This window comes from Fringilla coelebs (assembly GCF_963513975.1).
Source record: "Fringilla coelebs genome assembly, chromosome: 4".
In the NCBI taxonomy this organism is placed as follows: domain Eukaryota; kingdom Metazoa; phylum Chordata; class Aves; order Passeriformes; family Fringillidae; genus Fringilla; species Fringilla coelebs.
In genome coordinates, this window is record NC_140032.1 from 46,955,157 (window position 1) to 46,981,463 (window position 26,307).

Genomic DNA, 26,307 nt, shown 5'->3' on the forward strand with positions numbered 1-26,307 from the left:
GGATAGGTGTTCATAGTTACTTATATTTGTAGAAACAGATATATTTATTTCTAAAAAGATGTTAATTTAATTTTCATGGGTTTTTTATATGGCTGCACATACTATTTTTTTTCCTATAAAATGTGCATCTGGTATGGTCTCAACATTTATGATCTTTTCTATAGTGAATCATGTTTAAACAGTGAATTTTGGTTGGGGTGGAAGGCAAAGAGTGAATTCTTTCTTATTCTTTATTCAGGACTGTTTTCTAGACTACTCCATATTGGTTATTTCCCCCATTTTGTGAACCAGACAATGCTGAATGAAGATGCTGTGTCTTTCATAGAATCATTTTGGTTGAGAGGGAACATCATCTGGTTGAACACCCCTGCCATGTGCAGGGATATCTTGCAAGAGCAAGGAACCTTGCACTTTGGCCTTTTGGAACCTCATGAGGTTCCCAAGGACCCCTTCACAAGTCGGTCCAGGTCCCTCTGAATGACATCCAGTCCCTCAGGCATCTCAGTTCCACTGTCTGTGTTACTGGTGAAGACATTGCAACCAGCTGCTTAATGCTCACAGTCCTTTTGTCTGTTGTGCAGAGCGTTACAAACCTTATTCAGAGACTGTCGGTTCAAGTATGTAAATAGGCAGTTGTATTTTATTTGTGGTACCACAGATACTGTGTTTTATTTGTTGCATTAATAAGAGTAAGCCTTGGGAAAACATCTTGGACCACACTGCATTCTGTGGTAGCTGGGTAACAAAAAGATATTTGGAAGCCAAAAGACTTCTTTCTAGTTGTGAATACAACTGGGACCTGTTGCTGTGAATGACTTTTGTCTACTGTTTCAAATTTTGAAGGTCTTTTGCCCTGGTGGATGTAATATGTGATCTTTAATCTAATAAATGAAGTGGGATCCTATTGAGGGGCCTGTTAAATGTAATGTGCCATTCTACTTGCATGCTCCTATTGCTGTTTTGTTAAGAAGGTTGGCTGTTCATATCTTGATTTTCTCAAATATATTGCACTGTAATAGTCTGTAAGTTTGTTTAGCACCTGTTCAGGATAAAGTGCTGGCAGGGTGCACAATAGAAATTGCTTTATAATGTGACCTATGAAAAGGCTGTAGAAACACATTACAGTGCTTTGAAATTGGCACAGTCCTGTGCCATTCCAGCTTGCTTCCAAGAAAAAAATACCATTGACTCTGGCAAGATAATGTGCCCAGATATGAAATCCATCACCTTAAACAATGAGAAGCTGACATAGCATTGTAATTGTACCAGTGTGGGCATTGTGCCCAGCTGCAGATGTCTTTAGAGTTCATTGCTTTAGACAGGAATAAAATCCCAGTCTGCACATTTGCACGTGGCTGTTGTGGAGTTGGCATGAGCTCCTGAAGAAGAGAGCTGGCTAATGAGAAAATAGTTATGCCTCCTGTAGTGATATTGTTAAGTCACTGATGTGAAAATATGCATAGCTATCTGGGCTGATACAAGCTATTGCTCTGGAGCAGGTGATGTGTAGATGTGGCCTTTTAAAATTCTTACACTGCTTGGTAAATGATCCCTCTTATTAGCACTAATGAATTTTGAGAAGTAGATCTTGACATTGAAATATCTGAACATTTTATTATTAAAAAGATTTTAATGTTGAAAAAAGAAAACCTGCACATACTGGTTGTTTTTTGTTTCTTTGATTGGCTGTTTTTTGTTACCTTTGAGGGTTATGTTTTGATTCATTGAATACCAGTACATCTTTCTTAATCCTGTTGTTGTAAGGTTTGAATTGAAACATCCTAAAGACTGCTGTGATAAGGTAGAAACTGTACATTTTAATTTCAGAAATACCCACAATACTGTGAGGAGATTAGGTATTTTCAGGCTTGAAGTGTGGAGTAGTGTATTAATAGTATGAGCATTCTAGATAATAGGTATTGACCTTGCACTGACAGAAACAGTAATAAACAGTGTAATGCAATATTATTCAATATTATTCTCATACATAATAATCCTATTAAATAAACCTTCCAGATTCAGCTCATTATAATTTGTGAACACGAACCACTTAATCTCTTCCCTAATGCAGTAGTTTGGATATTGGGGGAAGTAGGGACAATCCACATTGCAAAACAGAAGGTATGTTAATGCTTTTAATGTTCTTGACTACGATTTTGCAGTAGGTGGCCGATCTAAGAACTGATAGTAAATCACCTATCTCCACCTGCAAAGCATAGGAACTGTGAATACTGAGGGATGCATGTTCTAATTTGAGCTTTTACCTTCTACATTTTTCAATTCATATGTTGATGCCATGATCATGAGAACCAAAATGAGTGACTCCTGATAGAAGGAAAATAAAAAATTACTGCAAAGATGTTAGGGGTACTGAAAAGTTTCATAATATTCATGTATGCCCAGGATTCTAATTTAGACACCATTTTCAGTTTCAGTTTCTTTAGGCTGTGAAACTGAGTTTTTGTCTTGACTAAGAAGGTAGTTTGAACTCTTGTAAGAATTTTTGGTATAGTCCTCAGAATGCTTGTTGCTGTGCTAAGGTGAAAATAACAAAGTAACAGTTATGTGCTTGTCAGATTTTCAAACCTTTAATCAAAAACCCCAACAATGAGCTACTAATTTTGAACACTACATATTATATACTTTAATCAAAAATTGCCATTCTTCTGTCAGGTATTAACTGAAGGAAGATTTCAGCATATGGTTTGGCAATTGGGAAGACAAATTGACAGTTGCTTGTGATGCTGTACAAAATGTGAACATGAGTTAAGAAGGATTGCAACCCTCAATCTGACTTTTTTTGGTAATTTACTTATGTGATCTTGAGTTTGAAAAATTAATTATATTAAGGTGTGATGCCTATGCACTTCACTGCTATGGGATGTCTTGACAATCTCATGCCAGGAAAAAGTATTAAGGTAACTTTGGTAAACTGGCTAGCATTTTCATTGTGCAATTGTGCCGTGAAGACTGTCCAGATGCCCTTAGGTCTCATGGAAAGCAAAGTATCTGGAAGATGGTTCTACACTGAGTAACAAGCAAAAATGAGTTAGTCCAGAAAAATGAGATTGATCCTTTCTAAGAGTAGGTGCTGGCTGCACGAGGTTGTGATGGCTCTTTGGATTTCAGGCATAGGGTGGAACAGAAACATCCTTGCATCTTTACTGTAATGGAAGAGCACTTTGTCCTCCTGTATGCTATTTTCTACCCTGCTTTGTCTATATGGGGCAAAACTTCTTAGTGGAGGAATGATATTTTTGTAATCATGGCTGAAGTTTTCAGCTCTTTATGATGTCTTAAAAACACAGTGAACAAGATTTAGCATTGCATGCTGAGCAAATTACTTGGGTACCAGTGCTAATTCAGTGGATGTTGATTTTCTGTATGATAAATTCACTGTGTGGGAGAACTGCACAACAGCATTGAACAAACTCTTAGAGTTGTTTATGCACTTTAGAAGACTGTGGAAGGTAATTTCATTAATCCCCTGCTGATCCTGCTCCAAAAAATTTGTATTAGCCAGAGGATATAAATACATGAAGATTTACACAAGCTCCACATACCTGCAATTTTACTGGTGCTAAGACACTGTTTTCCATATTCAATCTGTTTCTTCAAGCAGAATTAATAAGCTTGTTTTCCTCAAGTATTTACATAGATTACATAGTTTAGCATAAAAAATTTGGAATGCACACTTCCTGATTATGAAGAAGAAATAATGACTTAATAGCCTTAACATCTACAGAAAGACGCTTCAGAGGAAATAAGTTTTTGCTATGCGTGGCAGTCTGATAAATGAGGCAGCTACTTATGAATTTGTTGTCTCAGTGGGGTTTTTTTTAGATCAAAGGTATCTATTTTTACCTTACCTTTTTTTTCTCTATTCAATGGTGAAAATTACGTTACTGTGCTTAAGAACATGAACTCAGTCTATTTAAGATGAACAGTGTACCAGTGGCACTGCTAGTAATGGCGCCAACAGCAACTGGGTTTTACTTAAGCATTTTATTCTCTTGATTTCAAGTGCTTTGTAGAGGAAATTGTAATAGCCTGTATACTAAACACGTTTTTCTCTTTGCTGGGTTTTATTTTTAGAGGAAAGTTTGCTTACATCTTGTTGTACCTTAGAAGAAAGTAAAACATCTTATTGAAAGCCTGAATAATCAGAATCAGGGTTTGATCATAGGGTGCTAGTTGCATTTACTGATTGTTCCATAAGTGAAGAAACAATCTGTTTTGTTGGCTGTTGTGATAATTAGATCCCAAAAGGCATAAAGCTTCTCTCCCTCCTACCTTTCCCCACTAAATGTTTGATTTTAATCGGTAAGAGCCTATTAAAAACCCAGACTCAGTATCAAAGCACTCTTTGTGGGGAATTCAGCAAGAGTTTCAAGAGCTTAAGAATAATAGGCCACCCCTATTGAACTCTGATTGAGCTGTGACCCTGTTTCAGATTTCTGTCTTCTCATCTCTCCTCATCCAAAAGCAGTTTTAATGGTACTTGTCTGACATCACACCAGTAGCTGAGTGGATGTTCTTTTCCACAGGAACTAATACAATTAATACAATCTTTCAAAAGGATAAATGAATAGTTAAAGGTCTGCCTTTATCTAATAAGTTGCCCTAATTTTAAATTGTTCATACATTTGTTGCCTTTAAGATTTCTCATGACAGTTTCTGAATCTGTCTGTCATCTAATTCAATTAAGCTTGTTTGGACTAGAGACTCATATTCACTAATCATGAAATTTTTGGGGGATTTTATTGTGTGGACAAGAGGAAGGGGCTGCCTCCCCTGTGTTTGTGCACTGTCTGCTTTGTGGCTGTATTTGAAAGGTCACAGCCAACAGGTGGCTTCCCGGTGTCTTTTCTCATGGGTAGGCTTTTGCTGATTGCATTCACTATCACTTTAACTAGGGTAGATATTTTAGTCTTAATTCAGCACTGATGTTTGGGCTTTGATATTCAGCAGATGGTCATGACCTTGTTGTGACGTCTGAGAAATATTGCCAGACCCCCTAGCATGCTTGCTCGTGAGTGGCATCAAGGAGTTAGTCTGTCTCTTTATCCAAGAGAAATTATTCCAATTGCTGTCTGGCTTGCCAAGTAGGTTTATATGCAAACTATAACATGTTCCAAACATCATTGCCAAGTTAGTGTTTTGTTCAGGAACATATGAGTTCATGTCACTGATTTTGGGATCTAAGTAAAGCTGTAGCCTTTTTTTTTTTTCCTGCCTGAGAGCTGTGCTCAGATGTTTTCCCAAGAGGAAGACTGGACACTTTTAGCAGGTCTGTGGTCTTTGCTAGGACATAGCTGTGACTGTAAGGGGGTGTGAGGATGGCTCACTTCCTGACTCAGTCCTAAAGTTTAAACTTTAAAGAAGATTCTTTGATTACTGCTTAACCTTGACAGGGGTTACAAATACAACTTCTCATTATATGATGAATATAGCATTTCCCTGCCTCTAGTAAAATGCAACACTTAGTCATAGCAAAGTGCTAATGTTTAACTTCTTGTAAGTTCTGCTCTCAGGACGTTTAAGTACAGCACCATATAAATTTATTAACTCTGGACAGCATTTTAGATGTAATGCAGAGCCTAGTGCTTTTCAACATCCCCTTCTTTTAAGGCTGTGTTAAGTCATGCTGTCCAGTTTCACTAAGAAAGATGTTTGTAAAAAGTAGTTTATTCCTTTTGTGACACATTGCATATGTCACAGCTGGGCAGGTTAAGACTGTAAGTCTTGCTCAAACATCTGTACAAGGAACAGCCTTCCATTATGGTCAGCTCCCTGAAGATTCAGTTGTGATGCTGAGAGCCTGATTTTCAATAGTTTTGCACATGTCAGACTTGTTGCAGCTTGACTTGTAGGTAAAAAGCCATGATCTCATTGTTTCCAAGCTTGTTATGCGTTATTGTTTCACTCCCAATGTTACTGCAACTTGCTGGTGGTGGAAAGCTGCAGTTGTGTTTTGTAGATAGAAGATCAAGAGCAGACTGCCAGGTTTTGCAGTGAGAGATGTTTCCTTTACAACTGGCTTATACTCATCCCTAGTCATGCACAGATACAATTTAGAAAAGTATGCTGCTATCTAGAATTTGATTAACTTTATTGATTTCAATCCCAGCTTTTACTCCATGCTGGTAGTAGGTATGTAAAAACTTTTTTAATGTCTTTCTTTTACTTTCTGAAAATACTGTGAGTAAATTTTGCACCTAATCTTCCTGAATAAATAATGAGTTATGTGTAACTAGTGTGTTATTTATTATCTTATTTACAGAGCAGCATATGTAAACTATTATATGTTAGAGGACAGTTAGTTTTGCAATATATTATGATGAATATCCATGACATGCTTTTTGTTTGAAACTCTGCCAAATCTCAAGAATGCTTCTTTTAAATTCAGCACTTGTCCAAGTAAAAGCCCCACAGCTTCAGGGGAAGATTTGCCTCAGTCAAAGCTGATAAGGCCCTCTGGAATTGCCTATGAAGTAGAAAGCTCTTCTGTGTGTGTGCTTGACTTTGAGGGTTTATTTGTGTGTCTGGCAGTCTAAAATGATAGCTCAACTCCATTTGCTTTGCTTGAGATGGAATTTTTTTACTTATTTATGCTGCTAGTTCATTTTCTTTGTATGGGTAAAGGATGAGCTATATAAATTAATATGAACAGTCACTCGATTTTTGGTGTATCTTATTATGTCATGGGGAGGATCTTGGTAAAAGAAAAGGGCACAGGTTCCACCTGTGAAAAGGCAATAATAGAGTGGATTAAGTTCTTTAAGTTCAACATGGGGTTACAGTTGGCTGACAAAGTTACAGCATTGGATGGCTTCCAAGCTACCGTAGATACAGCTGGTCACAGAGAAGCAGCTGAGAGCATCCATTCTCTTGTGCTCCTTTCTGCAAGTTCTCCATATGTGGGATGTGTACTAAGATTTACACTTGTATCAGAACACTTTTGAAACTTAAAAACTATTGAAAAAAATGTAATGAAATAAGGCACTGCAGTAGTATGAAAGACTTCTATGCATTAATTCTTTAATCTTACTCTGAGCCTGACGCAGTACAACTTCCTTTGGTTATCCTCTTAAATTATGAAAGAGACCTGCACAGCAAGAATAATCCCAAATTCTGGTTGTTTTGGCATCTGCTGGAGTCTTCTTTTATTGTCATTATTCACTGCACTCACATCTCAACCTGAAGTGATGTCCAGTGCATGAAAGACAAGCTGCTATATTTCATGAGTGTAGTCTCATGAGAGTGTTTAAAGTATGGGATGTTGCCCTTTCTTTGAAGGTTTTTTTGGGGATAAGTTTGCTCTTGGAAATAATTGAGACTAAGGAGCAGGATGTAGCCCAGGATAATAAAAATATTTTACTGGTGTCTGTCAGGTTGAATAATCTCCTTGGAAACCAAAGCCTGTATCACTGCTAAAGTTCACAGGCAGCTGTAAGATGTAGACCAAAGTGAATATATTGCTTCCTCTTTATAATTTTTGGTCTTTTTCAATTGTGTGCATCCTGTGTTAATTCAGACAAAATATTTGGAAGCATTTTTCTGCAGTTTGTTGTTTTCCCCTTCTATAGGTGAATGGTGCATCAAGAAAGGGATTTTTTTTTTAAGATTATACAGGAGAAATGACTCTTGTAGTTTAGGAGTAAGGCAATCCTAGCCCAATTTTTTATTATATCTTTACTTTTGCTTGTAAGCAATATTTGTAGTGCTTTGCTGCTGTTATGCAACAGAGACTTATTGAACCTTTTAAAACCACTTATTATTTTTTGTAATTAGAACTAACTTGTGCAGCTGTCACTAAGCTCCTCGTCAGATGATATATTTATTATGTTAGAAATGAGAGGAGGCACGTGAGTAAGACTTTGAAAGGAATATGCACTGCTCAGGGTAGGGTTTTATGTTTAAATGGGTGATCAGCATGTGTGTGAGACCAAGATGATTGCAGTACCAGTGCCTGACTAGTTATGTGCTGCCTTTAATCCTGTGATATTGTGTTTCATTGTCTCCCAGTACACTACTGTCACAACTGAAATAAAAACCCTCTGAATTCAATGAACACTTTAATCTGTCATCATAATCACGAACTCTTGTCAATCATGGCTTAAAAGTTAAGCATGCGGATCAAATCTGCAGTAAGAGGAGACACCTGGACTCCACATTGTAAGTGGAGATAGTCCAGGATGCTAAAAATTGGTTTCATTTGTGTTGTACAGTTTTAACTGAATATGGTGTTGATGTTGTTGTTCTTCATCTTTAAAAACTTGGAAAGGTTACTCAGTGACTCTGTCGGAGAAAATTTTTAGAATAATATGAAACTGATATGACAAATTATGTGATGGGAATTTTACTTGTTTGTGGCAATACTTTGGATTTTAGGTGTGCTCATGAGCTGAGGAGAAAAACCAGAATACATAGAAAAGTTGAGTACCTTATAAAAATATCCTAAGTTTTACAAATGCACTAAAACTGAAAGAGACCATAGTCCCTTCAAAGCACTTTTATTAATTAAAATCTGTACTTGTTGAAAATTGTAGCAAAACTCCTGTTTTATGATGAGCATTCAGAGTAATCTGAATTGTGATCCTTAGATAATTTTATTTTCATTACTGCCAGTGAAAATAACATCACCAATTGTGATGAGGGTTTTGAGGACCTGACATGTTGTTAGCATTGCCTCTTGCCTGTCATTGTGAGGCTGGGTTTTCAGTGGCTTACCTTTTTGCCAAAAAGCAACTGCAGTCTGTTGTTTTTTCTTTGCAAGCAGGACCAGATGTTTAAGAATGAAAGCTAAAGGAAACATATTCTGGCTTTACCTCTTCTTTGTCAATTAAGTCTCACATAGCTGTAATTTGGAGTGAAAGACTGGGATTTAACCTTGGCTGATATCAGGTCTCTGTGACCTTCTCCTGTTGTCATGTGTGGATAAAAAATGGCAACCCAACTTTCCCAAAGTTAGAAGCCTTGTAAAAATCATTCTTTTCATATGCTAAACATATTCCATGTTTGCACTGAGGTGAGCTATCCCAAAAGCTGTTCCAAAGCAAAACTAGCAGCCTGTGTTTCATCTACCAAGAGTACTGAGAGTGTGTCTCGCCCTGGAGTGGGGGCTTGAGCAGCACTTTTGTCCAGCTGTTGCACCTAGCTTGCTGCTGTACTGGGCCAGGCAGCTGAGAGCCACATGCCAGCAAGGAAAAAGTACTCAAAAAAAGAGCAGAACAAGCAAACAAAATCAGATTGATGAAATGTGAAGGGAAAAGGACATGAGGAATGTGGTGGGAAGTTACAGCAGAAGAAATAAATTTGTGTAGGACTTGTGAGGAAATAGAAAAAGCCTTTTTAAGACTACCATGGTGTGGGGATTTCAGGTCTTGTGCAGCTCACACATCTAAGCCTATGATCACACTGCTGTGATGTGGGAGAGGTGTTCTTTTTTCTTCAGGAGAGAAGAGATGCACACATTTAGTTGTTTGTGGAAGCTTTGAGGCCATGGGTTTCCTCAGGTTAGAGTGTGCCTTCAGAGAAAGGAATGATCAAAGTCTCCCATGCACATGCAAGGCCGTGAAAGGCTTAGATGAAAAATCACTCAGACACACAAGTAGCATTGAATCCGCAGCCAGGATGGATGGCTGCTCCCTGCTACTGCATGGAAAGGTAGCTGCCATTCCCTGGGGTTGAGGGGGGTACTGACTGCCATGGAGAAGACCTCATTTCACAGCTACACGACCTGGAATGTTGCAGTCCTTCTCCATCCTCACCTGTCTCTGGTGTTACTCTGTAAATAGTAGGGAAAGAATGACTCATTCCTGGGGATTACAATTTGACTCTCTGCTTGAGCCCTGTTGCTTCCAAAGCACTGCATGGAGAAGGATAATATGCTTTGCGTCGTTGTTTTGTTCTAATTATATTTTATTATTTGTTCTAGTTATTTACCTGATGGCAGAACTTTGACACTGAGATATAACATGACTTCCTTAAAGGTGGATGGAGGATTAGCTTTTAAGGACTTCTAATTCTGAGGATTTTGCTTTTATATGACTGTGATTGTACCGTGTAGTTACTTTACCATCTGGCTGGCTGTGTGTTTTCAAAAAGCGTATAAATTTCTTTCTAAAGTTAATTCAAATTCTGCTGAGGCTGAAGAGTAATTTAATTCTGATACCTTATTTCTTATTTCATCCACATTATTATCTGAAAAAGTTAAATGAAGCTTAAATAGTTTTTCTCAATATGACATATGCTTTTTGCATCATAAGTCCAACTATTGATATGGCATGATAATAATACAATGGAATGGCCAGTTGAAATGATAATACTGTCATGCCTTGCTAGTATAGAATAGCTATCCCTACACGGTTCAGCTGTCCCTCAGCAATATTTGTCAGCCAGGTGATAGCAGCTATTTCTGTGTTTGCAGGGTGGCCATGTGTGCTTGGAGTGTTACATGTTCATTAAAATAGTTCAACAGCCTTACCAATAAAATTTAGTCTGTAAGAACCATCAAACTGTTCCAGCTCAGGCTACTGGGATGTATTTCAGACTACTTAGGCAAAATAGATCATAATTATGTCTGGATACAAGTGCTGGGATCTGACATGCATAGTTTCATTGGTTGCCTTATAAATGTGAATCTTCTGACAGTATTTTAACTATCATCAGTTACTTGTGTTCTGCCACAGCTCTATGGTGATGCAGTAACCTGTAAAAAATGCAAAGTTCAAGAACCTATTCTTTCTGCATTGTTAATTCTTCCTAAAATGAGCTCATGAAAGCAGCAGTGTTTCTTACCCCACTCCTTCTACTATTGAACAAAAAAGAAAGAGAGAAAATGTCAATATGATTGAATTTTGTGACTGTAACACACTGTGAGACTTCTGTGACTCAGGAAAGTTTTGATGTATGTGTGATTAGATCAGTGAAGGCATTCCTAAAACTAAAGTTGTGGCCAAGGACATGGTCAAAGTGTTGCATACATAGGGATAAAGTTAAATGCAAAATATGCTGTAGCCCTGTTAGGGAAACCAGTGGCTCCACTTTCGCTGCCCCTACAGAACATAAAAACCACAATAACATAAAAATGCAGAGAAAAAACAGTGGGGGGAGGATTTGTAGAAAGAGCAACTTGCTCTCACACCTCTTACCTGTGTTAATAAGGTCATGTGTGGTATCTGTAGAAAGCAGATACCTTATATTGTGGCTTTAAGAGAAGGTACGTGCACCTGATATTTTATGTAGTGTTTAATGAACTCAGGCTTCAGGTTGGGATGGGAACTGATAGCCAGCAGAGCATCTAAAGGGGAATATCCATTAAGAACTCAAGCAGCTAGCCCCAGGGAGCAGCACCAGCACCGTTCACAAAGTTCTCAGGCAGCTTCAACCCAAAGAATCATCTGAGGGGTGGGCAGGGAAAATGTGACTTCAGACACTCCAGTGCCTGGATCTGAAAATAACGAAACGGGTATAATACATTCATGCCAGAAAACTGTACCTGTGGGGAGTGCAGCTGGAGGGAGAGAGAAGTGGAGGTTGTGTGGTGTTTATGGAATGCTCAAAACCCAGGATTACTGTGAACCGTCAGCTGTAGCTGTTATGGAGCGAAAGCATCCTTGGATTTACAGGTAAGATGGAAAACCCCTGGTGACGAGTGGCGTCCCTCACAGCTCCCTCTTGGAACTGGTGCTCTTTAATATCCCTGTCAGTGAGATAGACAGTGAGATGGAGAGCACCCTCAGCAAGTTTGTAGATGACACGAGCTGAGCGCTGCAGCAGACACAGCAGAAGGCACATGCCCTCCAGGGGGACATGGACGGGCTGTAGAAGTGGGCCCATGAGAACCACGTCAGGTTCAACAAGTCCAAGGGCAGAATGCTGTACCTGGGTCAGGGCAATCCCAGACATGGGTCAAGACTGGGAGAACTCATTGACAGCAGCCCTGGCAAAGGACTTGGGGATTCTGGTGGATGACAAGCTGGACATGAGCTAACAGTGTGCACTCACAGCTCAGAAAGCCAACTGCATCCTCGGCTGCATCATGAGTAGGAAGGCCAGCAGAGTACACTGGGGCCAGCACTGAGCTCCCCAACATAAGGATATGGATCTCTTGGGGTGAGTCCAGAAGAGGCCACCAAGATGGTCAGAAGGCTGGAAACCCTCTCCTGAGAGGACAGGCTGAGAAAAGGGGGATTTCCAGCCTGGAGAAGCAAAGACTCTGGTGAACCCCCATTGTAGCCTTTCAGTACCTGAAGGGGGCTTATGAAAAAGAGGGAGAACAACTTTTTTACACAGGCAGATAGTGCTACGACAAAGGGCAACAATTTTAAAGAAAAAACCAAGAGATTTAGATTAGATGTTAGGAAAAAAAATTTTACTGTGACCGTGGTGGAACAGATGATTCAGAGGAGCTGCCGATGCTTCAAGACCAGGTTGGATGGGGCCCTGAGCACCTGATTTAGTGGTTGGCATTCCTGCCCATGGCAATGGGGTTGGAACCAGATGATCTTTAAGGTTCCTTTCAAGCCCAGCCTTTCTATGATTCTGTGAAAATATATGTATATGTGTGTGTGTGTGTGGGCAGGTCTGGCTATTTTGCAGGTGACGATAATGGGATTCTTCCTCAGTGGTATCTGGTACCGTTGAAATTATGTTATGCTAGATGTCTCTAATCAGGGGGTATTTAGCATGTACAGAAATGGTACAAATCTGACTCAGGGCAGTCAGGTCGCTTTGCTGTGGGGATCAGACAGACTCAGTTTTGACATTTCCTCAGCCAAGTTGCATAATAGTTTCTGACACATATCCAAGCCATGCAATGCGGTGATACTTCATGGTGAGCCAAATAGATGATGTACTGTGTGTGAAACGATGGATGTTATTTATCCAGCCAGGACTTAAAATGGGGTAGATAATTTTATGAGGTAGGAAGTTCAGGCAGGCTGTAACAAAGAGACTGAGGTACAAAGAAGACTGACATGTCAGGTGGAGTGGTTATGCAGAGTGTGAGGAAAGGGGAGTCCAAGTTTTACATGAGTTAAAAAAGCTGAGAGAAGTGGGGAGAGCAGAAAAGGCTGATAAAGTAGCCTGGAATAGATCCATGAAGAATTTATATGAACATGCTCAGCCTTGGAGATAGAAATCTTCCCATTGATGGCAATGCTGTGAGAAGGGACCACAGGTGTGTCTGTTGACTCTCAGGTTGCCCAAACAGACATCCACTGGGTGTGTGTTCAGCCCACTAGGATGTTTCAGTGCTGTTTGCTAGAGGTGGTGACCATCCTGGCAGGTGGAGGCTGGCAGGATGGGGCTCTCAGACAGCATTACCTGGAGCCACCACGCTGCTCGTGGCATGTGTATTCCACAGGAGGAGGTGCCAGGCTCCGCAGCTGCTGCTCTGTTCTGTTCCCTACCTGCAGAGCTGGTGCTCCCACAGCTCTGAGGCAGGAGTGCCAGTTCGCTGGGAAGGCTCTCCTCTCCCTATGAGCAGTGAGGGATTGGCTCCCTTCAGTGCCCTACTCCTTCCTGAGTCAGTTTGACAGGCAGAAATGTGAAGTGGGATAAAATGATGACAGCTGGGTTGTACTTTGGAAGCGGAAAGGAAAGAGCTGGATCCATTTACAGCTTGGAGTGATGGAGCTTGAAATGCAACCAATAGCAGTTATTTTACCAGTGTCATAGTTGAATCAGAAAGGATGTTTGGTTGGTATAGTTCAGCTGATTGCTGGATATTTTAATCCAGATGATTTCAGCAAGGCTGACAGTTTCATGACTGACAATACTGAAGTAATTCTACTACCTTCAGCAAAGTTGCTCAGGATTTATTCTGAGAATGTAGTTGTGTTAATTCATTTTTCTGATTTGACAGGCAAAAATCCTGTGTGGCTGTGACGTTCATGTGGAATGAGATGTCCTTTGAAATAGCCAGGAAAATATTTTCTTCTCGTCTGCACATGGAATACTTGTTACCTTTAACAGTAGCTACGTGTATGTGTGAAACCACATATGAGTGATGTGTTGGGCATCAGTAAAAAAGGGAACAGGTTTCTGAACTCTTGAGTTATTCTTAGGCTGGTGCATGGTTTGGTGTAGCTCTTACTTGCAATGACAATGCAAGTAAGAGCTTAAGTAAGCTTATGAAGGTTGTTATAACCAAAGATGTTTCTTTTGATTTGATAATGCCACTGTAATTCTTTCCAAAATTAGGAGAAACTTGACATTCTAGATCAGCTGGTAACCAAATGGCCAAGCATTTGATGTTCCTGGCAGGTGCTGATAGAGGAACTCTATGTTTCACCCACCAAATGTGGTGGGGTTTTAATTTTTTTTTTTTTTGTCTGCTCTTTCTGAAATATAGATTTTTTTTTTCTGTAAATATAGCAATAAATTTAAAGAGTACAGGTGGTTTTGTCCATTTTGTGCAGTGTGGGAGGTTTTTTTTACTTGTGGTGGTTTTTTGTTTGTTTGACAGAGTCTTAGGGTAGATAAGAGCTACTTTTTGAGTCACTAACATTTTGTGCTTGAAAAGATAAATTTAGATAAATAATTGACTTTTAGTTTCAATTAACTTTAGTTTCTTTCAATTCCAAAGTTCTCTTCAGAAATATGGAATAGCAGTGGCATTATTTTTTTTTTTAATTTAATGGAAAAAAAATTATTTCGAATTTTTCTGTTGATAAGAATTAGTTTTATACATGGTTTTGGAAGAATAAAATAATTTCAGGGTTTTTTTCAGATATAATAATATATTTTCAGATATAATTCAACTAAATTAGGTTGAAAATGAAAACCAAGTAGTCTGGCCTTTTATTCTAACTCCCTACAGGTAAGTAAATGTAGTGATCCTGGAAAAACAGTGTTTAGCCAAAGTTGTCTACTATAAACAAGCTTTTGCTTATTGCTCAGTGTCATTAGTGTTTATTTACCTCTCCACTCCACTGAGATTCACTCCACTGAGATTTAAACTCATATTTTTCTTCCTAATATTTATATTTTAATATGAAAATATATTTTAAAACAAAATACCCTTAAAATAATCTGGAATAAATTCAGTTCAGCATAGACATTTCTGATACTCTTGAAGAAACATTTTTTTACCCCAGGCAGGAAAGGTCAGAGTAGTTGTGTCATGTCGAGTGTTTTGTGCAAGCTGTAAAAATCTGTGGACTTGATGTAAGCTGACATTGTCCATAATACAGCTTTATTCACTTCTCCTTCTGCCGTGATGAGTCTCCACCAAATCCTCCAATTAGTGCAAAGTTATAAAATTATAGACAGATGGAAAATTAGTATTTACAGAAAAATGCCCACGGTTTTGATAGCTTGAAACTCTTGCAGCTACAGATGATGTGTTAGCAGTTGAGATTTAGAGAAGGCAGCCTGTTCAGGAAAACATGAAAGCTTGTGTACTTTCTGAAGCAGTAGGTCATCTAGCGATGACCATAAATTTCAGAGTTAGTTTTCTGTGAATTGAAACCATCTGGGGCAAACAGTTTAAAATGGATTCATTTGTATTGGTAAAAAGTAAGTAAATAGATAAATATACAGCAATTATTTCCTAAAATGATCATCAAAATCAAAAAAGTTTGCAAGATCCATCTCTCTTCTCACAATTAATTAGAGTTTTTCAAGTGCCACCACCTTGAAAGACTTGAATAGTGCACAAATTAAAAAAGATTTAATGAGAGAGAAGAGATACCTGTCACTCAGTCGCCCTGAAATACTGCTGGTCTGATGGTCAAGGGCAGTGGTATGGTTTCATTAATATTGATCTAAGTCCAGAGCAATTTTCCTAACCTCAGCAGTGTGGTTACTTTGGAAACATAATAATAACAGTCATTTTTCTGATGATTCACACATTTAAATCTAATTACCTTAGAATAACATCTTAGAAGGAAGGGAGCAGCATTTGATGACAAAGGAAAGAGCTGAAGTGCTGTTTCTTTCTCAAAAGCAAACGTGGTAGTAGACTTGTTTGTGTGTGTGTGCACACCTATAGCACAGTTGAATTTTAATAAAATAAAATATCACCACTATGTTTAGGAGAATATTATTGCTGTATGCACAATGACATGCCATTACGTGGAGAAGAACATTCTAAGTTTCTCCTGCGCATCTATGTTAGTGTTGAGTCCAAGTTGCTCCACATCTGTGTTGTGAGCTTGGGTGGAGCCCAGGAAATCTCCACAGAGAGCCTCTGCAGGGCTCTGTGCATGCAGGGGGACTCTAAGAAATTTTGGTGTTGTGGGGGGAGGAAAAAGGAGGTGCAACATAGAAGCTTACTGTGTCTGTAACATTCTATTCCCTGTGTAAGAAGTTTCTCTAGATGTCCCTTGCCAGGAGGAGGTTGCATGCTTAAATAGCAGTTTTTCATGGTGCCAAAGTATTTGTGCTACGGATTTTGAATATCCCATGACATTCTTGCTTTGTATGATATTGTTGTCTTAAACTTCTGTTGCATCATGCCACTACTGTAATTATTGGAACAGGCAAGAAGGATTTTAGTCAAATTTATAATGCTCTGATAGGAGTAAACCTCTCTACGTTCAAGACAAGAGCTGCTTTTCTATATTCTTCCACCTCCTTTCTCCTCATTTTTCTCCTCCCTTCTCCTTCCTCTTCTCTTCTCCCCTCTTCCTTTATAAAGCAATAGTATTTTATTCATCTGGAGAACTAATGCTCTTTCCTATGTGTCTTGAAATCATTTCACTAATGCTGCTTTTCGTCATCTTAGTCTTTTAAGCCAGATTGCTGCAAATATGTAATGCAAAGCTATTTAAAAGCTATGGCATGATGCTTCAGATGATTTGTAATGTTTAAAGTAGCAGGCCATTTGCACAAAGCCACCTGTGCATCTCGTATCCATTACAAACGGTGAGACACAGCCACAGCAGAGGTACTTGTGCTCCTGCACGCCTCGCTGCTGCTGGAAATTCCACCCATGCACTCGCCTCTCTTCTGCAGCTCTGAGAGTCCCACCTGTGGTTCTCTGTTCAGAGCAGCCGAGTTTCAGGACTTGTGTCACCCCCACAGCTGCTGCTTCTCCTCCGAGCTGTACATGGGGAAGTGCAAGTGTTCTCTCCTGTTACTTTCAGGGACAGTATGTCAAGGTTACCAAGTAGAGGAGGGAAAGTGTTTGCAGTCTGACATCCGAGATCTGCAGTGTTTGGAAAAAGATATTGAAGGCAGAAGTGAAGGACAAAAAGATTTTTTTTTTATTTTCTTTTTTATTTTTTTTATTTCAGAGGTGACGGCAGAGGCTGGTTGTATCATGTAATTATTTGTGGAGAAAGGACAATGAGAAGTAAAGACTTCTCAGCAAAAAGCATACAGAGACTAAGCCATTGTGTTAGCTGATAAATAATGGCAGCAAAGCACTGTACACTGGGCCTGGCAACGTACCTTGTTGTTAAATGTTTAAGGGATGGCAAGCCAGGTGATGATTTCTTCATCTCTTGAGTGTTTTCAGATAGAGGCTGAAAGCAAATGCTAGAGGATTTACTCTTACAAGTAAATACTAATCTTTTGGCTTAATACCGGAATAATTTAATAAAAATTAATGTCCCACGGTATATTTGGTTAGGATGACTGAAGGAAGGGTGCAGCAATTCTGAGGAATGCAAAGACATTTTTGAGAGAAGAAAAGGAACAATTTCTTCTGTGGGGTTCATGGTGGAAGGCACGAGAATTGATGGGCTTCAGTGCACCAAGGCCATAAAGAAAAATGTTCCACTTGTCAGAACAGTTAAATATTGGGGTGAAAAAAAAGCCTGTGGAAATTGCAATAAAAATTTAGATGTGTTTAACTTTTTCCTTGAAAAAGAGGGATGAACTGGATGACCTTTAAAGTTTCTCCCAACCTTTTTTCAGGGAGTCTGTAGTGGGTACCACAGCTGTCAATTTATTAAAAACTTCCTAAATCTTATTTGGGTTAACTTTTACCCCTGCTCAGCCAAAGTCTCTGAACGTCATGTAGTACATCAGTCTAATACCCTTATATCCAAACAAATATTATTCTACATGTAAATTCAAGGGGAAAGAGTTACTATCCACCATCTTCATTTTAGGTCCTCCAGGGAAAAGAGGTAAGCGGGGAAGAAGAGGAGAGACTGGTAAGTTTTTAATTTCATAAGATCTGTTATCATTTGATGTCTGTTTTTGTGAGGATGCATACCCAGCATGCCTTGATTTTTAGTTGTACTGCATGTGTGCTCTGAAAAAGAAATCTGAAACTTCTCTGGTAAAATTTTGTGACCCTTGGCATGTATCTGGTGGCCTTCCAGATATTTCTCTAGTCTTGGGCACACTTAATTTGCAGGCACACTTCATAATGCTCGACACGGTGCCTATGGTAACAGGTCTGTAGCTGTCAAACCCTTCAGGGGTGTTCTCACACATTTAGTTAGAATAACTAAGTTAGAATAACTCCATATAAGTCAGTAGTTGGAATTCTGTGTCAGTGTTACATCAGGCCCCTTTGGCTGAAGGAGAACAATTTTATAAGGAAATAACAAAGGAAATAAAATTTCTTGTGTCGAGAATGTCGATAATCCGGGACATAATGTGATAAGTAGACTACTCTGTATGAGAGAAGTGGTTTTATAGAAATGAGCAGTTAAGTTCTAACAGAAATAAGAAAAACACTCATTGGTTCGTTACCCTATACCAGGGAGGTTGCTGTTGATAGAAACCTGCTGCTGGTGTGTAGCTTGAAATTTCATTTGAGGCAAAGTTATGAGATGCTGAGCACCTCTTGCTGTTGACATTCACAGGAATTGAATCAATTACCTTGCGGGATTGAGTTTTTCATCAAGGTGAACTTACTGGAGGCAATGCAGTAGAAAATGAGCATTTCTGTTCTCCTTGGCTGTCTTGTCTAATCTGCCAGCTAGGAAAGTCTTCCAATCAACTTGATCTCTGTAAATCTTCTGTAGCCTTTCTTATCTATGTCAATGATAATTTATCTGGCTCTTAAAAACTATTTGCATATCATCCTGAATCACAAAACTAAAACCGAGCCTTTCCAAAAGTTGATACAAATCACCTTTGTGTTTTTGTTCAGTGCTGTCTTGGTATCTACTTCAGAGAAAGAGGCTATGATACAGAGGGAATTTCTGTGGTTGAAGATTGAGTTACAAATGATCCTGGAAATTACTTTGTGGGATGCTCATTGATTCATTTTCAATCTCAAATAAACACATGGTAACCTATTACTAAAGGAAATGGATCTCTCATTTAAAAACAGACCTGACCTTAAAATGCTGATTAAGAATGTTTGCCAGAATAAAGAAATTACCTTAGTTGCTGGACAATAAAAGTTGCATTGTTAAAACCAAAAGGCTGTCAGTATTAAAAGCAATCTCAAAGTACAGCTGCTGCTGTTTTATACTCCTTTTGCACTTCACTTTATTCAGAAATTAGAGAGAGGCATAAAAGCTTAATGAAATGCCATTGATTTGGGAGCTGCAGCTGCTCACCTTAATAAGACTGAAATAGTAGATTTGATTTGTGGCCCTTTGATAGTGTTTCCAAGAACTGCAACACAAAAGTCTTTGAGGTCTAAATAATTGAAAAAATGTGTAAATATCACTTCACGAAGTGTGACATTTTAATGGGGAGCATTTTATATGTGCGCCTTCAGAGGGAGGAAGGCGATGAAAAAGTTCAGCACTGTCAGGTGGCCCCTGAAACCTCCCCTCTCAGGCAAAGTTGGAAGTCTGGAAGATGCTGGTACACATATTCTTGACAAGATGCCCAGGTTAAATGCCAAGGGTACTTTGTGCAATTCCACAGCCAAGCTCTGATCCAGTGCTCACTGTGTGGTTAACTGAAACTGGTGGTGTGGTTACATGTGCTTTATGTGGAGCTTGACAAAATGAATTGTATCCATGGCTGGTATTTTTAGACTGGCATGAAATTGCATGGAAATAAATGGAGAAGCAACTTTCATAAGCTTGCATGACTCTAATTGAAGATTTGTTAAGGTAAGTGCATGCATTTAGGCAGTAGTCATATTTACAAATTTCAGAGCGCTACCAAAGCACAAGATTACTTATTTGGGAAAATGTATGCCCTGTATTACCAGTGCTGCTCACTGACAATCCCAGGCCTTGTACTTGACTGTGTGTGTTTTTCTTCAGAAACTTCATAAGCTTACGTGTTCTTTCTTCTCTTTTTTTTACCCTTTTTTCCCCTCTCCCCCACCCCACAGGACCTCCTGTAAGTACAGTGATACATTGTTGGTTCTTCCAGAATCAGGCAGAAATCTGTTAGATCCTGTTAAGTTATCAGCGTGATAAAATGATCATGTATACTCAAGAGGGAATTTTGATATTTATACATGCACAGTATCTTGGAGCTGAATAATTTAATCAGGAAGTTGGTTAAGAAAAGAGTCTCTAAACCACTAAAGCTTTATGTTCAGCGCTCCAGATTGCCTTTTGGATTCACAACTCCATGTAAGTATGTTATGTTCATTTTGCCTGTGACTTCATAACAGATATTTTACTGAAGTATGAAAATGTGTGAGTATCCTATCTTAAGCCCAATCCTGGCCAGTTTTGCTGGGTAGTAACTTCCTCTGCATTTATTACAATGTCGTAGGGTACAAGCTCCCCGTTCTGTAGAGGCATGGAGGCTGTCCAGCTCATTTCACTGTAATTGCTACTGAAGAAAATAAGTGCTTGTGTGAAATTATTTTTGAATAGTGCTATTCCATTTAGTAAGTAGATTGAATCTTGTGCTAATTCTTCTTGTGAGAAAATGTTTTCTCTCTTCTGAGGTTTTGAGGTTGTTTAGTTTTTTGCTTGAGGTTTTTTGTATGTCTTTTGTTTGCTTTTTTGTATATTCCCAGAGTAAGTCAAAATTCTGACTCGAAGGACAGGACTAAGCACATATTTCTAAAACCTTGGTATCAGTCATGCCATCCATGTGCATCATAGGGTGTAGGAATGTGACTGTAAAAATAGTATTTCTTTTACAGTTAGAAGGCTTCTATGTTTTTTTCCTTTATAGATGCAATATTTCCACAATATTTTCAAGACCCTATCATCTGTCTATTCTATGATACATGCATGTTTAAGAATATTTAATTAATGTGTTGAATTCCTGCTGTGACCTAAAGATTTTACTGTAAACTGCGTATATGACTTACCCTTTTAAGACTTTGACCATGTGCTCAGCAATTCATAGCGACAATTTCATTTAACAAGCCATCAGTGAAAAGCCAGGCTTAATGCATAAAGGTGCTGTTTATTTGAAAGAAACACTGTTTTCCCCTATTTCTTTTGCAGTCCTCCTCTGAAACACAAAGAGCAAACATAAATAATGATACAAGCTATTTTCCTGTACCAAGACAATGTGGCAAGAGTTCACTATATGCCTCATTAAGAATGTCTCTGACTTTAGCTCCCTAGTGTTTCAGTATAGGTACATTAAAAAAACCCGAACAAGCAAACAATACCCACAAAAATAAGTCATAATCTTGGCAGTATTAGCACAAACCTGAAATTGGTTCCAAAACTGAATAATTTTGAGAAGTAGTGACTTTAAATTCCAAGTTTCATACTTGAAACCTACAAAACTTCATCTTGCTGACAGGCAGCAATGGTTTAGGTTGTTACAAGGCATAAAAAAATGTAGTTTCTTTTTCTAATTCATTTCTATTTGCATAGAGACTGGCTAGGGGCAACTGTTGTGAATTTAAGTATTGTTTTCACCTGGGAGACTGTGGTAATAGTTTTCATTTAAAATATCAAATATTTGTATATCCCGCATTAAACTGGAGAATTAGGTGTATGTTGTACTTTCAAAGGCTGCCACAGTTGCTCTGTTTATTTTCCTTGTATATGACTACTGAGTGGCAGATGTAGTAGCAGTCAGAGGCTGGGGATTTTGAATACTTTGATGATCTTTTACAGCAATCTCAGATTTCTTGTCTGCCATCTATGTTCTAGTGCAATCTAATACTTTATTGCCTAAGCACTAAACCTTTTTTTTTTTAAACAGACTACATATTGCCCATCAGTTGACATGGATAATTCTCTTCATAAAAAGTCAGGATTTCAGTGGGCATCAGAAGCCAGTAGCTTTTTAATCAGAAGGTTTATATAAGTTATAACACATAATTTCCATTGCCGAAGCCTCGTTTCTTCACTGTGTAGTACCCAACTCATATTTCTTGGTTTGAAATATCATCACATGCAAAAAAGTCAAGCAATACACAAATTATAATTTCCTGCTAATGTACTCTGCATGTTTGTTATGTCATATGTCATGACTGTGTTGTTAATGTGTCATACCATTTCATCTCATTCAACCAGGGTCCACCAGGGCGAAATGGCTATCCGGTAACTCATCATATATTTATGATAGCAATTTATGGTTACTCTGAAATCCTCTTGGTATATTTTGGTTTCTCTTTATTACTGTCAAAAGGACCCTTTTTTTTTTTTGTTTTGTTTTGTTTCTCAGATGTCTGGAAAATGCAGGATTTCCCTTTAAAAACAAAGCAAAATAAAGAGCTTGTAACAAGTTTCCAGAAAGAACCAGACTATTTACAATGCATAAATGAGATGCACTGATTGTTTGATGTTGTACATATTTTGTGTTGTGTTTCTTCATTCATGCATACAAAGTTCATAATTAATTAATTTAAAAGCTTACTAAGATACTGCATCTCAATTTTCCGTATTAGAAAGCTGTAGTGTTGCCATATGAAACCTCTGAGTCCTTATGGAACCTCTGACTCCTTTCTTTTAATTCTCACCTGTTTCACTTGACTGCGTTGTTCAATGCATTTTGAGCAAAGTAAAGTGTTATGATAGAGGTCCTAGCAATTGGCTGCAGTGACTATCACAGAGTAATTTTTGATAATGGATACAGTTCATTTTTCTGTCAGTTTCATTCATATCTTTAGGATTTATTGCCTGAAAAAAATATGAAATAATGCATCATTTTAAAATCTATTAATAATACATTTCTTTCTAGTAGTCAGGCAAACTGTCTGCAGTGTCCCATTCATTGAAAGAAGTATATACCTGCTGTCACATTAATATCAGAAACCAAGTGACTAAATGTGATAATATATGTGCACAACCTAGTGACTGTTGAAGTATAATAAAGATCTTATTTATAGCACTTGATAGTGTAGTTTAAAGGGCCCTCACAGACTCATTTGCCTCTATTTTTCAGACAAAATATATGTAATTTTTCAGTTTTAAAGATGTTTCCACTGGTAAAATATAAATTGTATGCCTTGAGTACCTGCAATTAGAGAATTTTGTAGAATCACAGATTCTCAAAATGCTTTGGGTGAGAAAGGAAATTATTGGAGCATTTAGTTCCAATCACTCTGCCATGGGTAGGGACACCTTCCACTAGACCAGGTTGCTCAATTCCATCCAGCCTGGCCTTGAACACTTAGAGGGATTGAGAACACTTCTAGGGATGAGAATCCATACATTCTCTGGACAATCTGTTCCAGTATTTCACCACTCTCATAATTTAAACATTCTTACTTATATCCAATATAAACTTCCTTTTAGTTAAAAGTCTTCACCCTTGTCCTGTCACTACAGACCTTGGTAAAAAAAGTATATTTCTCCACACCTATTTTCATTTGACGCAGCCTATTTCAATGCTTTTACCTGGGCAGGCTCTGGAATTCCAGAGTGGTGTCACCAGTGGGTCATGATCCAGTGTCCATCTTTACAATTACACGTAGTTGGAAGTCAGCTGGTGAGGAGCTGATCATCAATATCAAGAAACCTGCTTGGATGTACTAGAACCATTATCAGGTTTCCAAGTTCACATTCCAATTTCTCTTAGAGTGATTGATCTCTGTAGGTGAGTAGAAGTTGTTTTCTTGAAGAGATTTGTTGTGGGATCTGAAAACAATGAAGGTACTTCAGAGCCATGGCATTGAAGTTGCTGTTTCTAATGGTGTTGTTATAGGCAAACTTAGTCTGAATGCATTTCTCCTCATGTGTGATGTGAGCTGTCAGTAGTGCTTAGCACTTGATTGAATGCTGCTTCTTCCTGCTTGAAAATGACTGGGTATAAAATTTGGCTTTGCTTCCCGAAAGTTGTCGTGTGGCTGAATGTTTCAATCTTTTCAGTCACAGTCATACTCTCCTGCTTTGAATGGGAAATATGTAACTGCAAGTGCCGTGTACTTTAAAAGTACTTTTACAGCCCTGTAGAGGTCTATTAGAAGGCTATTAGTGTTCTAAGTTATTTCTCCAGAGTCTCACTTAGCTCCTGTAGCAGCCTTTTTGCTAAAATCTGTATTGGATTTTATGGAATCGTCTGTGAGGATAGTGAGGTATATCTGCTGCATGTAACCTAAACCTGGTGTGGCTCTCTCACAAAAGCAAGTGGCTGTTTTCTCCAAGGCTTAAGTTTTCTTTGAATGTGTTCATTCTAGTTCCTAAAGATACTTTAAGAGTAATTATAGCAGTGAAAGGAATTACAGTCAGAAATCTAAGTTCCCAGGAAGATACAGCATCAAAAATTAATAACATTAAGTGAGGTTTACTGCTAATGAGTAGCACAGTTATTAAGGGGCTTATAAACAATTATCTTATTAACTGGTTATTATTTAAGGCACCAGGAATATTAAATAAGTGTACACTGGTACAACTCTTTTCTTTTCCTCAAAACAAGCTTTGTATAACAGACAGTGACCAAACTCAGATTTCTGACTCCTTGAGTTTAAAATTGAAATAGCCTATCACATCTACTCAAATAAAAGAGGGAAAAGAGTGCACAAGCATTGGAGAATGAGATGACAGGCAGCTTTTGGAGGCATTTTGTATGACGGTGTCACTTCGCAAAGAGTGCTAGAACTTGGAAAAAAGTACACACACCTCCCACCGCCCCCTGCCCAAAGAAAACCCCACCAAAACCTCTCTCCCAAAATTACCCAGCTGCTAAAAAAAAAATATTTTCTTGTGAATTCAGTGAAGAGGCCAAATACCCAAGCAAACCATCCTGGAAGTTGCCACTGGTGTGGTGGTAAAGCTTCACTTCTTCAGAATTAAGTTTCGGAATATGGAAATACCCCCAGAGCATTTCTCCATAGACAGAGAAATGAAGAAATTTCTCCTTCATCTCTCTATGACAGTCAGTCTGCCGAGCACTTTATGCATTTACACGACTTTCAGGAGCCGTGAAGGGTCATGGCTGTTTCAGGTGACCATGTGCCTTGTATTAAATCCCATTTCTTCTGACATCCTTGTTTCATCTTCAAGAAGTATAGACAGATTCCTCTCCTGAAGGAAAAAAGTTTCTAAATTGGAGATTTAGAAACTTAATTGCTTCTGTAAGTGTCAAATATTATCACTTAATAAAACCTTAAATGTAGATCTTTGAAATTTCACCTCTCAATTAATTTAAATTGTCCTAGCTCTCAAAAAACATGCCTCAAGATTAGAAAGGGGCAAAGCTTTGGAGTACAGGTAGAAAATTTCAATTATTCTGTAGCCTGATATAGTTCCTTCTAGATTACAGAATGTCTTTGTCATCACACTTCTGATCTTTGCACCCATAAAAACTTGTGCCGATATACTATAAGAAAAGCTGTTATCCTGATCTGTAAGGAATTTCAGGTTGCTGTTATGTCTCTGATTTTTCCTCACCTCATTTTCTCTTCCTCTATCACAAAAGGCAAAGATAATTCCAGGTAGAACAGTGAAGGGCATTTGAGTTGGAAGAAATAGGCCTGATGGGGAAGAACATGAAAACCACCCTTGTGAGACATTGGTAAAAGGGTTTTTTTTATCCTGCTGTGTTGCTTTGTCTTTGATGGTGCTTCATATTTTGTATTCTTCTGTGTCTCCAGTTAGAGGTTGAGGCTGCCTAGGTAAATGTGTAATAAGTAGTAATGTGTCTGGATATACATAAAATTAATCTCAGCCAAGTGCAAGTTTTTCAACCTCAGATACAATGGCAACTCAGTTGCTGTAAAACAAATAGAATTGGAATAATCAAAAGAGAAGAAATGAGCAAAGATTGTGCATTTTTCATCTGTGATTAAACATAGCCTGTGGCAATGTTAAGCATTTTTGCAACAGTTGTTGTATTTCTAATAGCTGGTCAGATGTCCTCTTTTTCAGAATTGTTCAAAAATATAAATGTCTAAGCTCTATCTCAATTCCTGATCTTACCCTGAGCATTTGGCTTGATGATCCTATAGAAGTTTTCCACTTCACAGCAATTTTTTTTCTTTCTCAACAGGTGTCTTCACAGACCACCTTTTATTTCTGGCATTTGCCCAAAGTAACTCTTAGGCATATGGCAGCA

At 38.4% G+C, this 26,307-nt stretch overlaps 1 protein-coding gene across 1 annotated transcript in view; it reads left to right on the forward strand.

The window, feature by feature from the left end:
* Positions 1-26,307, forward strand: part of COL25A1 (collagen type XXV alpha 1 chain) — a gene marked incomplete at both ends in the record, with an annotated part of 290,872 nt that overhangs the window by 130,878 nt on the left and 133,687 nt on the right. Inside the window, 3 exons of the mRNA XM_084204014.1 lie at positions 18,072-18,116; positions 20,216-20,223; positions 22,326-22,352. Coding sequence (XP_084060140.1) covers positions 18,072-18,116; positions 20,216-20,223; positions 22,326-22,352 — 80 coding nt within the window. The remainder of the gene's footprint in view (positions 1-18,071; positions 18,117-20,215; positions 20,224-22,325; positions 22,353-26,307) is intronic.